General features: G+C 30.9%; 1 protein-coding gene across 2 annotated transcripts in view; it reads left to right on the top strand.

Moving 5' to 3' along the window:
* Positions 1 to 16,136, top strand: part of LOC136985416 (ubiquitin carboxyl-terminal hydrolase 15-like) — a 95,303-nt gene that overhangs the window by 63,488 nt on the left and 15,679 nt on the right. For both annotated transcript variants that reach the window (XM_067282692.1, XM_067282691.1), the window contains 6 exons: positions 3,364 to 3,458; positions 4,198 to 4,269; positions 7,746 to 7,877; positions 9,476 to 9,549; positions 10,558 to 10,743; positions 14,796 to 14,866. In XM_067282692.1, the coding sequence (XP_067138793.1) occupies positions 3,364 to 3,458; positions 4,198 to 4,269; positions 7,746 to 7,877; positions 9,476 to 9,549; positions 10,558 to 10,743; positions 14,796 to 14,866 (630 nt within the window). The remainder of the gene's footprint in view (positions 1 to 3,363; positions 3,459 to 4,197; positions 4,270 to 7,745; positions 7,878 to 9,475; positions 9,550 to 10,557; positions 10,744 to 14,795; positions 14,867 to 16,136) is intronic.

The following is a 16,136-nucleotide window of genomic DNA, read 5'->3' as shown; positions in this document are numbered from 1 at the left end:
TCTGATGGTGTCATTCAACAGATTTCCAGATTTCTTCCAGAAGGGAAGACAGTAAATAAGGAATACCATCTGGAGGTGATGAAATGTCTTCATGAAGCAGTGAGGACGAAAAGACTGACTACTTGGAGAGAACAGCATCGTGACAATGCTTCCATCCACACAACACCCCAGCAGGCTTTTTTTTCTTCCCAAATTAAAATCCACTCTCAAACATTGCCATTTTGAACCCATTGATGCCACCATTAAGGAAAACTTGCTATCAAAGCTGCACATCATCCCAAAAGAAGTGTTTCAGGATGCATTTTTTTCATAGCAGAAATGCTGAATTCACTACATAGACTCAGGAGAGGACTACTTTGAAGGCAACAAAACTGACTAGTGTCTAGGTAAATGCAAACAACTTCTATTTGCAAAAGTTTGCAAACTTTCCAGACAGACCTTGTAAATATAAAAGCTATTTAAGATATTCAGTTTATTACATAGTGTAAGTAGACTTTAAGATATAGAATTTCCAGTAAATTTATTATTAATATGTATGTTTTAACATTTATTTTTAAAATGATTATCTAATGATTTATAACTTTTTAAGATAGGCAAATTGTGAACTTTAAGCTTTATTAGTACATAGACATACTAGGAAATAGCATTCTACTTTTCAATATAGTCCTTATCACTCTCTATTGTACAATCTTCTTCAAAGCAGTTAAAGCAACAGAACTAAGCAAAGAATTTCACCTGAATAAACAAACTCTTAGAATATGTATGTACCTAGCTGCAAACATGGGCATCTGCAGATAATTTACCGGGGGCAAAGCTTGGAAACAAATAATCACATCAATAAATTTTTATTCAATTTTTTTGGGGGGTTTTTTCATGAATATTGGATTGTTCGGCAAGTAATATCATTTTTTAACACTAGAGGGATTAGTTGTATTTTTACCTGTCAATTTTATTCTAAATCATATTGTCATTATATATTTTGACAGCTGACATTTCAAGGCTTGTAAAAAATTTTGTTTGATTCTTTGCAATTTTTTTTTTGTCCCATTAAATATGGAAAATCAAAAGCAGCATTTTTGGCATATTTTGCTATTTTTATTACCGAAAAGGTAAGAATGCTGTTCAAGCAAGAAAAAAATTGTGTGATGCATATGGAGAAGACATGTTGCCAGAACAATAGTGCCAAAACTGATTTGCAAAATTTTGTTCAGGCAATTTTGATATTGAAGATGCATCATGTTCTGGAAGGCCAGTTGAAGCTGATGAAGACAAAATAAAAGTATTGACTGAAGCAAACTGCCAAATAACAACACGAGAAATTGCTAAGAGATTAAACTTGTTGAATTTAACTGTTTATGATCACTTGAAACGACTGTTTTGTTTCAAAGCTCGATATATGGGTTTCAAATGTTCTTAAGAAAGAGATTTGCTTTGTCGCATTGACATCTGTGATTTGCTTCTCAAACATCAAGAAAATGATTTATTTTTGAAATGAATCATAACTGGTGACAAAAAATGGATTGTTTATAACAATGTTGAATGCAAGCAATCATGGAGTAGAAAAGATGAGCCTGCTCAAAGCACTTCAAAAGTTGATATTTGTCAAAAAAAAAGTGATGCTCTCTGGTGGGATTTTAAGGAAATTGTTTTAACCAATTGTGGAATTGTCTGGTAGAAGCTTTTTTCAAGCTTCTACCAGACAATTCCACAATTGGTTCAGAAGTATACTGCCATCAATTGGACAAATTGAGTGATACCATCAAACAGAAAAGGCCAGAATTGATCAACAGAAAAGGTGTAGTGTTTCACCATAATGCCAGACCTCACGCAAGTTTGGTAACTCATCAGAAGCTGTTAGTGTGGATGGGATGTGCTACCACACCCACCATATTTGCCAGATCTGACACCCTCAGATTATTACTTGTTCCAGTCTTTACAAAATTTTTTAAATGGTATAACATTTACTTCAAATGAAGATGTCAAAAATCACTTGAATCGGTTTTTTTGTAAGCAAAGATCAGAACTTTTATGAGCATGGAATCATGTCACTACTAGAAATATGGCATTGGACCAAAATGATCAATATATAATTCAATAAAATATTATATATTATAAGAAATTTTTTTGTGAATAAAAAATGAAATTTATTTTCTGAACTACCGAATGAATTGTAGAATACAGTACAGGTACTCCTCATTTTACGACCACTCACACTTACAACCAATTGAGCTTCAACCTGCAATTCGGGGAATCCCCTTTCTCAGCTTGAGTGTCAGTCAGTGGTGAATGGTGACATGCGCACTAAGCATACTATAATAGGATTGCTATCCACTATTTCAGTCAGTTTCATTCCGACAAATGATAATATGTACATATGCATGTCTTTTTATGAATAAATTTGAAGTTTGTTGCATAATTTGTATAATTTTATAACGATTCTATATTCCCGGCGCATGCTCCTCGCTTGTTGACCAATTCACTTAACGACGTAGTCGTTGGAACGGAACTCGGTCGTAAAGTGAGGAGTACCTGCATCAAAGAATTTCGTAGTCGAGGGCGTAAGGTTGCATATTTGTATATCTCAATTGTTTGTATGATCATGATTTGTAGAATATTTTACTCAATCCCAGGAGAGGGAAAATGCCCCATTTGCCTTCTCTGTAGATGTTCATGGTTGCAAAGAAAAATTTTAAACTAGGATCTTCAGTCATTCTTTTGCTGCTGCTGCAAATAATTTTATTTTACTTTTTTCAAATATATCTCAAAGACTGTTTTTCAGTATTGTAAAGATAATTCAAGGATGCCAAATTAAAGTTATAGGATATATGGCAATAGTAATCAACCTAAATTTTGCAATTGTCAAGCATATGTATACCGGCAAGAATATTAGCCCTCTGCTTATGTAGTCTTATGAAGTGCAAATTTGCATATTATTGCTTAGTTAATATTGTGTTGCCTATATATGTAAGCCTAAGACAATAGTTTTTTTAGATTTGATATTGCTGAGAATATCATAGTTTTCTGTGTATCCTAATAGATAGTAACTACATAAAGAGCAACTTTCCAATTTTTTTCAAAGAACTGTTAACATTGAAATACACTGTATTAAAATATAGTTTCAATAATCAGATTTATACTTTTTAAATTATGATATTTATAAAAATTTGATTAAAAAAATGTGAATTGAAAAATTTTTGTCACTCGATATTTATATTTTAAAATTTATATTTATTTTAATCTTTATGACCTCATTATATGAGTTGTGTGTTATAATTTTATTTTTATTATTAAAATTAGAATAAGTACATTTAAAATATTTTATTAATAAAGTAGATTAGTTTAATGAATTAATTAATTTTCTAGTTACTTGTTGCTGATGTGTACAACTGCAGGTTTCATAAAATATATCAATCAGAAGAAAACCTAAGTAACATACTAGATAGAGATGAAATTTATGTGTAGGTATTTTTGATATTCACTTTAATAATAAGTTTAATAGCAATATATTTAAATTTTACTCAGTTTGTTACCTGTACATTTAGAACCTTTACCTATAATTTTTTTAGAACTATAAAAATTTCATTATTAGTTTTCAAAATTTAAAAGCTCTTAAAGATTTTATAAAGTTGTACAAAAATTTGTTATTTAATAATTATTATATTACTATTAGGATCATAATAAGCAAAGAATTAACATATTTACTACATTAAGACAGTCCAACTGACTAACCTGTTAATATATTCAAGGACATTTGATATTTTTAAAACTATTTATAATATAAATTTTGTTGGAAAAATTAAAATTTTTGTAAATGAAATGCAAATATGGGAAGAAAAAAATTACAATTTGAAAATAAGGTTTGATGAGAATGTACAAAAACACTTTTTTCTGTATGATGATATACAGCTATCATGATTCACTAATGTATGAATGTGAATAGAAAAAAATTAATTTCTGTTATAAAACTTGTTTATTTTTTTATTAAAATTTTTTGCAAATGTGTATTATATATATATTTGTGGAGAGAGCAAGAGAGAGAGCTAATACAGCAGTATTGAATTAAATCAGTTTTTATAGTAATAAACATGTTAATTTAACATACTACATTTTTTTTATTTAAAGTTTATTCAGAAATTTAATATTAAAATTGTTATTATAAACTCAATTACATTTATTATTATTTGTTTATTTTTGTAGATATGAGCTTCCTGTTGCAGGTAGAAATGATTCAAATATACTTATTTTACCAGTTTACATGAGAGAGAGAAGGTAAATTTAGTATAATGTTTATAAAAATACAGCATTAATGGGCTTGTATATGACTAATCATATGATTATTTTCTAGTTATAAAATTTGTTTACATAATTTCTTTTAAAACTATTTGTAAAAACTTTTATTAGTATTAAACATTTTATTAATTCTTTCAGTAGTGGCAATTTTTTGCAACTATTTTTTTTCATAGACATTTTTTATCAAATTACAGTGACATCTCACTTACACACCTCTCATTTAAGCAACTCTCAGTTATGAGATGTTTTTCACTGGTCCTGACTGAAGCCTATGGGAGACAATGTCTAAAATCTCTCAGTTCTATACCCCTACAAATGTTTCAGACTAATATATTTTTTCCTCACTTTACTGTCATGATTATCAATCACAAGAACAGAGTGGGATCAGTTTGCCATAGGTTAAACAGGTGGCCAGGAAGATAAGAAAGCAAAGAGGATTAACACACTGGACATAATATCTGATTTTAGATAGTGGCTACTGGTTGGCTATACATTTAGATAAAACAAATGGTAGGTCATAACTGTTTAGCGACCATTGTTATTTATGTCCAGGCTATTGTTGCATTTCCCTAAAATTGTTGCCAGGTATGTATTGACTAATAACTTTGGTATGAATTTTGTGTCAGGCCATGATTATTTACATGCATATTTTTCAAATTTTGACAAATTGACCTTTTTTGACATGTATTCTATGTCAAAGTAACCTTCAGAAGGCCAACAAAATTTCCAAAATCCACATACTTCCAGTTTCTGTCCTATGGAGATTTTAATAAAGAAAAATACAGTACTGTTCTTTGGCCCAGCAGGTCACTTTTGCAGCAAAACTTGGATATGCACATTAATTTCTGGGTGACATACACAGTGCGGCAATTATATTCCGGGACTGGATCTATAAAAATGAAACAAAACAATTTTATTCAAATCCTTTTATTAAATTATTCAAAATACTCTCCTCCTGCTTCAATACACTTTTTACAGCGATTCAATAGTGATTCAAATGCCTGCTCAAGCTCAATTTTCGGTATTGCCTCTAATATGCGCGTAGACTCTCTTTGGATGGTTTCAATATCATTAAAAATGCATCCTTTCAACTTCATTTTCATTTTTGGAAATAAAGAGAAGTCACATGGTGCTAAATCGGGGGAATACGGCGAATGATTCAACACACAGACTTGATTTCGTGCCAAAAATTGACGAACAATCAATGATGTGTGACTCGGTGCACTATCGTGTAAAAAACACCAGTCATCAGAATTGCGATATTGTGGTCGAATTCGATGAATTCTTCTCATTAATCGTTGTAAAACTCCCAAGTAGAAAGCAACAGTAACTGTTTGACCCTGTGGGACGAACTCACGGTGGATGATGCCTTTGCTATCGAAGAAAACAATGAACATCGTCTTGATTTTTGATGCAACTTTTCGTGTTTTCTTGGCTTGAGGTGATGATTTTGACTTCTATTCGGCACTTTGACGTTTTGTTTGTGGGTCATATTGAAAACACCAGGTCTCGTCACCAGTAACAATTGATTTGAGGAAGGTTGAGCTGTTATTTGCTGCTCGTACAATCTCTCTGGAATGTTCTAGTCTCATCAATTTTTGCTCTTGGGTTAGTGTGTGCGGAACAAATTTAGCACAGACTTTTGTTTTGCCCAAATCTTCTTTAAGAATTTGTTGTATTGTCTCTTTGTTAATGTTTAATGCCTGTTCCATCATTCTCAGTGTCGCATTGCAATCGTTGGATACAAATTCTTGCACTTTTTGAATCGAATCTGCTGTTCGAATTGTTATTGGCCTTCCCACACGTTTGTCGTCCTCCAGTGATTGTCTGCCTTCCAAAAATCGCTTGTGCCACTCAAAAGTCTTTGACCGTGATAGACACTCACTTCCATACACTTTTTGCATTATTTTGAACGTTTCTGTGGCACTTGTGCCAAGTTTAGCCTGAAATTTAATAACAGCACGTTGTTTCATTATTGTTTTCCGACATGTAACAAAATAAACTGATAAACAGAATATCAAAAACAATGATAAATGTCAACCGATTTAAATAAAAGTTTTAGGTTATGTTCATATATGTCCAAACTTCATATGACATAAAATTTAAACAGATGTTGCTACTGGTTGCTGAGATATAGCTTCAGTCCCGGAATTTAATTGCCGCACTGTGTAGGTAACAATGTTGCCAGATTTAACTTTGTATTTTGAATTTAAATGAAATAATACTTTTAACAGTGGTAATCAGTACTGAAAGAGTTACAGTTATATTTTTACCATTTTTCATTCAAGTTAGTCAATCTCTCTTTTGTAGAACTTTTTCACTTTATGACTTTTATTATTGGTCCTCTTAGAGTTGTATAACTGAGAGGTCACTGTAACTTACTTATGCTTCCATGATATCCTTATGCTATATGCTATCCATCTGTAAAAATTTTAGGCAAATTTTTGGAATATTTAGTCGCTTAAGCTACTTTTAACCCTATTTTGAATTGCAAAATATTTAATATGAGAATACATAATGCAATTCTATTTATTAGAAATTTTTCTAAACTGACACTGATTCCCCAAGTATTTTATTTATTTTAGTATATTTAGTATATTTTATTTTATTTAAATTATAGATTAATCTGTGATCACATGCAGGTTTTTTAAATAAGCATAAATGCATAATTTGACAATATTCTGCTGATTTTTCATGCATAACTACACTGCATTTAATTGCTGTTCCTCAAATATGATGATTCTGAAAAATCCTGTAATGTGTCCTATCTACATGTATGCCAAACTTCAGTATCATACATTGTTTAGTTTATGAAATATTGGTTTGCTTACAGAACAATGTTCTTGATGACCTCTCTTGGGAAGCCCTTCAAATTTTGAATAATGTGGGCTAATGTGAAATAAGTTCAGCTGGAAATAAGAGGGCTGAGGTATTTCCCATAAGTACCAGAAAATGACTTTTCTGCATTTTTGGGCACAAAATAAAGCCACAAAAACATTTAAATTGTTGAAGGTCATAGCAGTCTAGGCTTTTTTATAGACCTCCAAATGTTCAAGGTTGTAGAAATTGGCAGACATCCATGTCATTACATTACACATAGCTTGCAAACATCCATGACATCATGACTACTTTTTTTTGGAAATTGTGAAAGACATCTATGATGTCAGGTCACTAAAAATCAAATCAGAGCACAATGTAACATATGTGATCATATGACAATAAAGAAAAATTATACAAATTGCATGCCTAAAGTGGTAATTTTTCAGAGGTTTTTTTGAAAGTTTTAAAAATATACTTAAGCATATTTTCAAAACTGTTTATGAAAGTTAAAATACTTCAATGATTGAGCAGTCGGGTTTTTTCAGTTCTAAAATATAGTTTATTATTCAAAATGTATATAGTTTAATTCATTTTTTGTAATAATAATAATAATAATAATAATACGTCTTTTATAGTAGACTGAGGCCAGGAACAAATAATTTCAGTACATCATCTCACCAGTTATTTGGACAGCCACTTTTAGTTCCAGTACCACGTAATGGATGCACGTATAATATTCTGTTTCAGTCTATTATCAATAAAATGTCGTAAGTTGAAATTTTGTATATTATGTGATTATATATAACAATTTTATGTTAAAATGTAATTTTATTGTAAAAAACTTAAATTTTTAAATAAGTTCTTAAATCAATGCTTGAAGCTTTTATTAGGCTTAATGTCTGTATAGCTTGCAGCAATTGCAATTTTGAATGTTATTCCATGCTAGATCTTTCAATATATATTTCTCTGAATTAATTAATCATTGATTTCTAACTTTTGAATTTAGTACAAAATGGTGCCAAATTATGTTAATAACTTATCAGGTTAAAATAGTTCTTCAATTTAGGTGATTCTTCAGCTATTTCTATTTGTTCTTTTCACTCATTTTTTTACAAAGTAAAATTTTCATTAATTATTTTAAAAAACTATCAGATAGGATAAAATATATAGCAGTTTTTAACAGATATTTGACTTAAGTTGACACCTGTCTAAGCAGACAATCTCTGGTTCTGAGTGCATACATTAATGCCAAGTTTGTGTGTATGTAAAGAATATGTATGTTCAAAATAAATCATTTAAAATAATTTTAAAATACAGCATAGTTAAAGTAATATCTTATGTATCTAAATGATTTTGAATTATATATTTTTTATTGTAAGATGAATTATCAGTTTAAAACTGAACAAAAAGTTTTTAATTAATATGTAATGTATATATACTATAATATTATGTACAACTACTAACAATTATTTGTTTCAAATTGTGAATAGTTGTACATACTACTTTAATGTGATTTAGTGTTTCACTAAAATAAATCAATATAAAAAACGTTTTTTACTTTCTGCAGCACACACTGTACTCTTCTCCTTAATTTTTTTTCTAATGTTGAATTATGACAATTACACTGGAACCTTCACTTCTGTCTGATAACTGATAAGTTTCTTGTGATATCATCTAAAAGATGACAATGGCTAAGATGGCCTGATTTCACAGATGGTAAATTGTATATTTCATCAATTCTAAAACATAACAAATATATATATATATATATATATATATATATATATATTTATTTATTTCATTTTTGGATTCCATTCTAAAAGCATTTATGTTAATAAATAATTATTTTTCATTTAAGATCATATTCAGTTATACTAATCATCATTTTATAAAGCAAGATAAGTTAGATCATAAAATTAAGTAACTTTCAATTATGATTTTTAAAAACATACCTGATAATTAATAAATAAATAATGTTTATTTATTTTGCATTCTCGGCAAATTGAGGGATGTATTCAGAATTTTTACTTGAAGGAACCAATTACACTCTCACATGATACCTACACACTGAAGAAATAGTTTATTCATGTACAAATGATAGTGACAAAAAACATTGACTGTTACTAACCATAACTTTTTTATGTGGACTTTTTTATTCCATCTAAGTTTCTTAAAAAAGCAAATATTTACAAAAAATGCAAATAATTGTTGCCTGTATTAATATATTTAAAAAAATAAATTTCATATATATTTTTTTAAAATTAAAATTTAGTGGAAACATTACTTTAAAATAGTATTTAAATCATATATTTGATTTTAAAAAATAATTTTTAATACTTCAGTACTGTTTGTATGTTGATTATAGTCGGTATGTGAAAGAATTGGATACCGATGATGAATGGTGGAATGAACCTAATGACCCAGATAGGCTAAATGGAGGTGAGAAATTTAATTTCTACAAAAGATTTGTAATATATTATAATGATGATTTAAATAATCTTATAAGTTTCACAAGTCTTACTGATTAAAATTTATATTGATGATGAGAAAAGGCTAAATATAGAAAGAAATAATTTATTGTTTTTGCTGTTATGTATAAAATATCCAAATTTTAGTTAGCAGATAGCAGATAGTTAGCATAATTTTTTTTCTATGGCTATAATTTAATATGAAAGTTATAATCTGTCATCTGTAATTATATAGATATTGATTATTCCATTGATTCTAGATATAGTATGTAGATAAATCCAATTTTGTTTTTGTATGGTAGATATGTTTCTGAGAAATCTGCATAAAAAGATACTGTCATATGAAATAATAAACTGAAGTGCCAAAAAACTTAGATACACTTATTAAATAACATGTAGCCCTTCACTGACCCCAAATAACAGTAGCTACACGATGTGTCATAGAACTGATTATCACTATATGCATTCAAATAGGTTGCAAAAGACAGACAAATCTTAAAATTTACTTGAGTATGTGTAACAGCCTTAAATGCAAATTCCAAGGATTTTTGCTTTAAAAAGAGCAGTTTTCAAGAAAGGAAAGTAAATATATTTTTTCTTAGAATTAAAATCAAATGGAAATTTTAAAAAGGCACATTTATTGAAACATGTTAAATCAAAATAAATTTGGGAAAAATTTAATTCTCTTTTTACATGACTATGTTAAATCAAAATTGTATAAGACAAATCCATATAAAAACATAATTGGGTAAATTTTTCATATTATTGATATGACAGGTTAAAAGTTAAATATAGTCAGTGATGATGTATTTTTAATTGACAGTATTTATTATCTCACTGAATGACAAAAGTTGATATAAGTTATAAATCACATTATAGTACAAATACTGGAGCATTTATTTCTTTATTCTTGTACTGTGTAAAATGAATTTTTCTAAATTAATATTTTCATTATAAATATTTTTAATTTATAAAATAGAAATTGAAATGGCAAACATAGATGAATATGACAGTGATGTACAAGATGATGATGCTGATGAGCGAGAAAATATTCACATGTCAGAAGGAAATATCCCTCCACTCTTTACTTTAAGTAGTGTAAATGCTTATGGTAATGTTGAAGTTGAAAAAATTAAAGATGATGAAAGTATTTTGCAACTTAGTAGTAAGTATATATTAATTTATTAATTAATTCTGCCACACTCATATGTAAAAAATGTAATGATCATGTTACTATGTTAATATTAATGCATATTTTAATTGTTAGACTGATACTATAATTCCTTGAATATTTATTAAACCTTAGTTATTGTGTATTGTATCCTACTTACTTTATACTATTGTCTAGGTGCTATGTTTAACCAAGGCATAGTAACAGAAAAATCTGTTATTTTGTATGTGTACTGTGTGTGTGTGTTTAAGAATTTTATGGCCATATGACGTGTTTAGTATGACTGCTTTCTATAATAGGTTGTACTGTCATTAAGTCTTAATGCTTTTTGAATTTTGTAATTGATATGACATTTTTGTAAGAAAGGACTACAGGGCACAATAAATACTTTATCCATTCTCCATAGATGCTTTATCTCTTGGGCAAGTTCTATTAATTTTTTTCAGTGTATGTATTATGTACATTGTAAGTATTTTGGTGCAATATCTGTAATGTGTGCAATTTTGTTTCTTGCTAGACATTATGGCTGGCACATAGCATTTCTGGTATCACTGTTCCCAGGCCTGTCATATGCATCATACACTGATGCTTTTTAGGTGTCCTCACAAGGGATCAAGTCTGGGGAGTGTGATAGCCATGGAACAGGACCATGTTGTTCTGTCTAGTGTCATGTTGTCAAACTGTTCTGTAATTCCACTGACCCACATCTGTCAGTGAATGAGCTGACATGCCATCATGTGGTACCAAAGCTGTTGAATATGTGGTAAAGTAACTCATCAAGGCATTCATCCACCATCTTGTTTAGGATGTTCAGTTATTGATCCTTATTCAGAATGTCATCAATGAATCCTCGACCAAGAAGCTAATCATACCAAATTCTGCACCAGGTATTTAGGGTAAAATGCATTTGGTGTCATATGTATTCATTGCCATCAAAATTAGCACACTAAGGAAGAGTTGTTGGAATCAAATAGCACCATTACACTCACACAGTGTAATGGTGATATAAGTAAGTGATTACAAAATGAAAGCAAAAGAATCATTTATTGCAGGAAAACTTACAAATAAAAGGAGGTTCTAGTATCCTGTTGGGCCACCTCTAATGTGAATATATGATATGATATGGGCAGGCATGAGGGCATACAACTACTGTATGGTGTCCTGCAGCATCTCCATTCACAGTTGCTGCAAGCAGTCCTCTAGTTCAGCCAAACTCCTAGGCTGTCCAACTTCCCAAGTGGTTCCAGACATGTTTGATTGGTGACAAATCAGGGTACTGGACAGGCCAGAGGAGTATGGCAGAGGCAGTCCTGTGGAATCAAGCATTTTCCTGTTGGAAAGTTGCTGTTGCAAGTCTTGCCACTACTAGAGGTGACCAATTGTTGTATGTGATGGCACCCCAGACCACCACACCAGTTGTGGGGGCAGTGTACCACTCCAAAGCATAGGCAGGATTGAGGTGTTCACCATGGGGCCTCTAGACATGAATATGGTCATCATCAGTGGCCAAACTGAATCTGGATTTGTTGCTGTAGATGATTCAGTTCCATTTCATTGCAGTCCAATCTCATTTTAAGTGACAGCACCCCAAACAGAGCTGACTGTTGGGGTTGGTGGCTGTCAATAGCAGCATATGTAATGGCTGCCATAATACTAAATGTTCCTCACCCAGTCACCTCAAAATGGTATGGACAGACAAAGGGGCCTGTCTATGCCACCAGCGTCTGGATGGTGAACAATGATACAGTTGGCTGTGTGTGTTCTTGTTGAAGGACCAGGAGTGGTCTGCCAAGGGTGTCCTGAGCTTGGGCTGTGCTTGTTCATGCATATGCTCTCTCATCCACTGGTCCCAACACCTTCACACAGTGTTGTCAGAATGGCCTAGTTCAGTGATTCTTAACAGGGGGCCACGGCCCCCTGGCAGTCCATAAGAAGTTTGCCAGGGGGCCGCCAAATTATGCAAAATTTTCTTCAGAATATAATAAAAAGAAAATCGATGTATAACCAAATATCGTATTGAAAAATGAAATAAGAAAGATAAAGTTTTCCTCTTTAGTTTTATTTATTTATTTTTATTTCTTCCTACATACAACTTTGTTAGTACAGAAGAAATAAATGCAAATATGCTACTTACACCACAGTATTTACTTCTTTTATTCCAAAGCAATTCTAAGAAACTATTAATGCTTGGAATTTTTAAAAATAATTAGGAAAAATAGTAGGCTTAGTAGTAGGCTTTGAAAATTTAAATATTTTTGCAAAAGATATGCAAAATCTTTACATGTTGTGGGTGTTTTAGTTTTAGTTTAGTTTTAGCATGGACTTTGAATCGATTTATTGACACGTTTCTTAATTTATTTTTTGTTAAAAATTAATGAGTTTTCATGTTTAATTGTGAAGTTTGAATGTTATTTAAATAGATAATGAAATAATAAAGTTATGATTTACATTTATTATATAAGAAATAAAGCAATAATAAAAAAATCAATTTATTATAGATAATTTAACAAATATAAATTATTATTAAAAAAAATGGGGTCACAAAAAGTTATGAAATATTTGGTGGGCCGTGAGTATAAGAAGGTTAAGAACCACTGGCCTAGTTGGTGGGCTATTCAGCAAGATTACCATCTGGCTTCTCTTAACCCAATGAACCTTTCCCTCTCAAACTCAGTTGTTCATATGGTCTTTGATTGCGACATAAAGGCATCTCTAGTGATACAACGACCCTCTGTAACAACTAAACTACAGACAGGATGCCTTTGTACACTTTTTTTATAGGCCAAGGGGGCACACTTTAATGTTCTTTGCTGGCTTTATGCAATGAGCCATCACAATATAACTCTAATCATTTATATATCTGCTTGACTTATCTGCATTCCAAATTTTGCAGCGATAGAACTCCTTGCTGTGCTAATTTTTATGGCAATGAGTATATGTTGTTGCATTGTAGAGCACACGCTATCCACTGGTGGACACTGTGATGGTTATATACTCTGTATGGGAAAAATATAACCTTGTCAATCTATAAAATATACTGAACTAATTATGGTTTTATCAAGCTGTAGATTTAAATCCTGTTACTCAATTGATGTGTTGGAATCCTCTACATGTTGTTCTTGTTGCAGATAGTAGTGGAATGGGTGCATGTTATGGTGACAAAACATTAGGTATATTTGTATCCACTGCAATCTGTAACTTAATCTAATCTGACCAATGCTTGGAAAGATCAACTTAAAACAGGTATCCAGATGCCTCTGGATATCTGTTTTAAGTTGACACTGTATACCTAACGCTACATGTTTATAAATCAGGTACCTCTGAAACAGATGTGTTTAGCAGCTATCCATTCAGAAAAAAATGTTTCCTTTCATAAATTGTATGGAATGTTTAATTCAACATATTTACTATGAAAAATTTTTTTGATTTTAAATAGTTTTTGATAATTCATCCATATCATTATGCTAGACTTGTTGTGATTCAGCATTATTGTCTGCAATGTCAACTCTGCTTCAAAGCAGATTTTACAATATTAGTTTATAGCAGGGGTAGGCAACCTATGGCACACTGGATGATTTTCAGTGGCACACAGTGATTGAATAGAAATGTAGTAAAAATTATATTTTAATTATTAATTACACATTTAAATGGAAGTCATAGTTTAGTTTAGGCCATGGTACATTAAAAATGAATCCCTTACTTGTATATTTACATTACAGTGCATACATTTATGTTCCTTTTCGCCATCTACATGTTTTGCAAGCAGTTCACACGTTTAAACATAATTCAATTAGTAATGTAACTTCAAAATTATATATTTTTGAAGTCTATTATAACTGGACTAATTTTGATAATATGTATAACAAAATTGGTAGAATCATGTTGGCACCCAGAATAACAATATAACTTAGTATTTTATGTAGGTGAATGAATTCATATTGTCCCCATTTTTGTTATTTAAATTTTATATGATAAAATTTAATATATTAAAGATTTGTGAAATTAATTAATTTTTGCATATTTTTTTTCATTCATTTTATTTTTAGATAAAACATATATAGCTGTTGATTGGCATCCTAAGGCTAAAGAGAAGTTTTATGATGAAAAAGAAGCAAAGGTATGTATTGAGATCTATACTTTTGTGATGTTACTTTCATTATAAAAAAATGATTCTGCCATTGAAACTAAAAAATAAAAATATATAATAAAAATACTGTAATAGTTTTTGTTTACGACATTTCTATAATATATACAAATTTCTTTAAAATTAAACGATATTTCATTTTATTGTTTATATTGTAATTTTTTGATAGAAAAAATTTTAAATTAAAATTTTTGCTAAATATGTGGGCAATCCAGAAAGTAACTTACATTTTGGTCGCTAGAGGCATGGGGTTGGGCTAGAGCCTCCGTTTTGGTGTCAGAGTAATCCCTCATTCATTATACGTTCAGCTGTGTTTGTGTGGGGTTTGTGTTGCTTCTGCTTTGTCCACTGTAAATTTTTAAAATTTGTGCTGCAATTGAAAATTCCATGAGTTGTGAAGTTGTTGTTGGTAAAAAAAACCACAAACCAATTGAAATTCATTGGCAACTTTTTGAGGTGTACAAAAATGACATAATGAGTGAAGGCAGAGTGAGGCAGTGGTGCAGTGTATTTAAAAATGGCTGCACTAATGTCCAAAATGAAAAGCAGAGTGGCCAACTAAGCATTTTGACTGATGAACTGGTGACGAAAATCAATGGAAAGATTTGTGAAAACTGCCACTTTGCAATTACAGAGCTCTCGTTTGAGTTTCCACAAATTTCAGAGTTTGTTGCATGAGGTTGTACAAGCTAGGCTACCATAAGTTTTGTGACAGAAGAATACCAAAAGTCTTGTCAGATGACCACAAAAAAAACAGCGCATGGCAGCATTGTTGACATTTCTAGAAGTCTATCACAGACATGGTGACTCACTTCTCAATTGTGTCGTAACTGGGGATGAGACTTGGATAAAACAAGTGAATTGTGAGACGAAAAACCAGTCTATGGAGCGGGGAATACAAGTTCTCCCACTAAACCCAGTAAATGTTTGCAAACATCAGTCAGAAAGATCATGACAACTGTTTTTCTTGGACAGGAAGGGTAATCTTCTGGTGGATTTCCTTGAACATGGTTCAACAATAAACTCTAAGAGATATTGTGAAACTAAAAAGTTAAGAAGAGTGATTCAAACAAACATCAGAGAAAATTGAGTTCCCAGATTTTGTTTTCCTGACAACATCCGCCACACACAGCCACTTCCATCCAACACTTGACAGCTGTTGGATGGAAGATCTTTGATCATCTGCCATACAGTCCAGATCTTCCACCAAGCAACTACCATTTATTTACACGTATGAGGTTGT

This window comes from Centruroides vittatus, unplaced genomic scaffold (genome assembly GCF_030686945.1).
Source record: "Centruroides vittatus isolate TY-2023 unplaced genomic scaffold, ASM3068694v2 contig_965, whole genome shotgun sequence".
Classification (NCBI taxonomy): domain Eukaryota; kingdom Metazoa; phylum Arthropoda; class Arachnida; order Scorpiones; family Buthidae; genus Centruroides; species Centruroides vittatus.
Note: the sequence above shows the minus strand (reverse complement) of the source record. Positions and strands in the feature narration are given on the sequence as shown.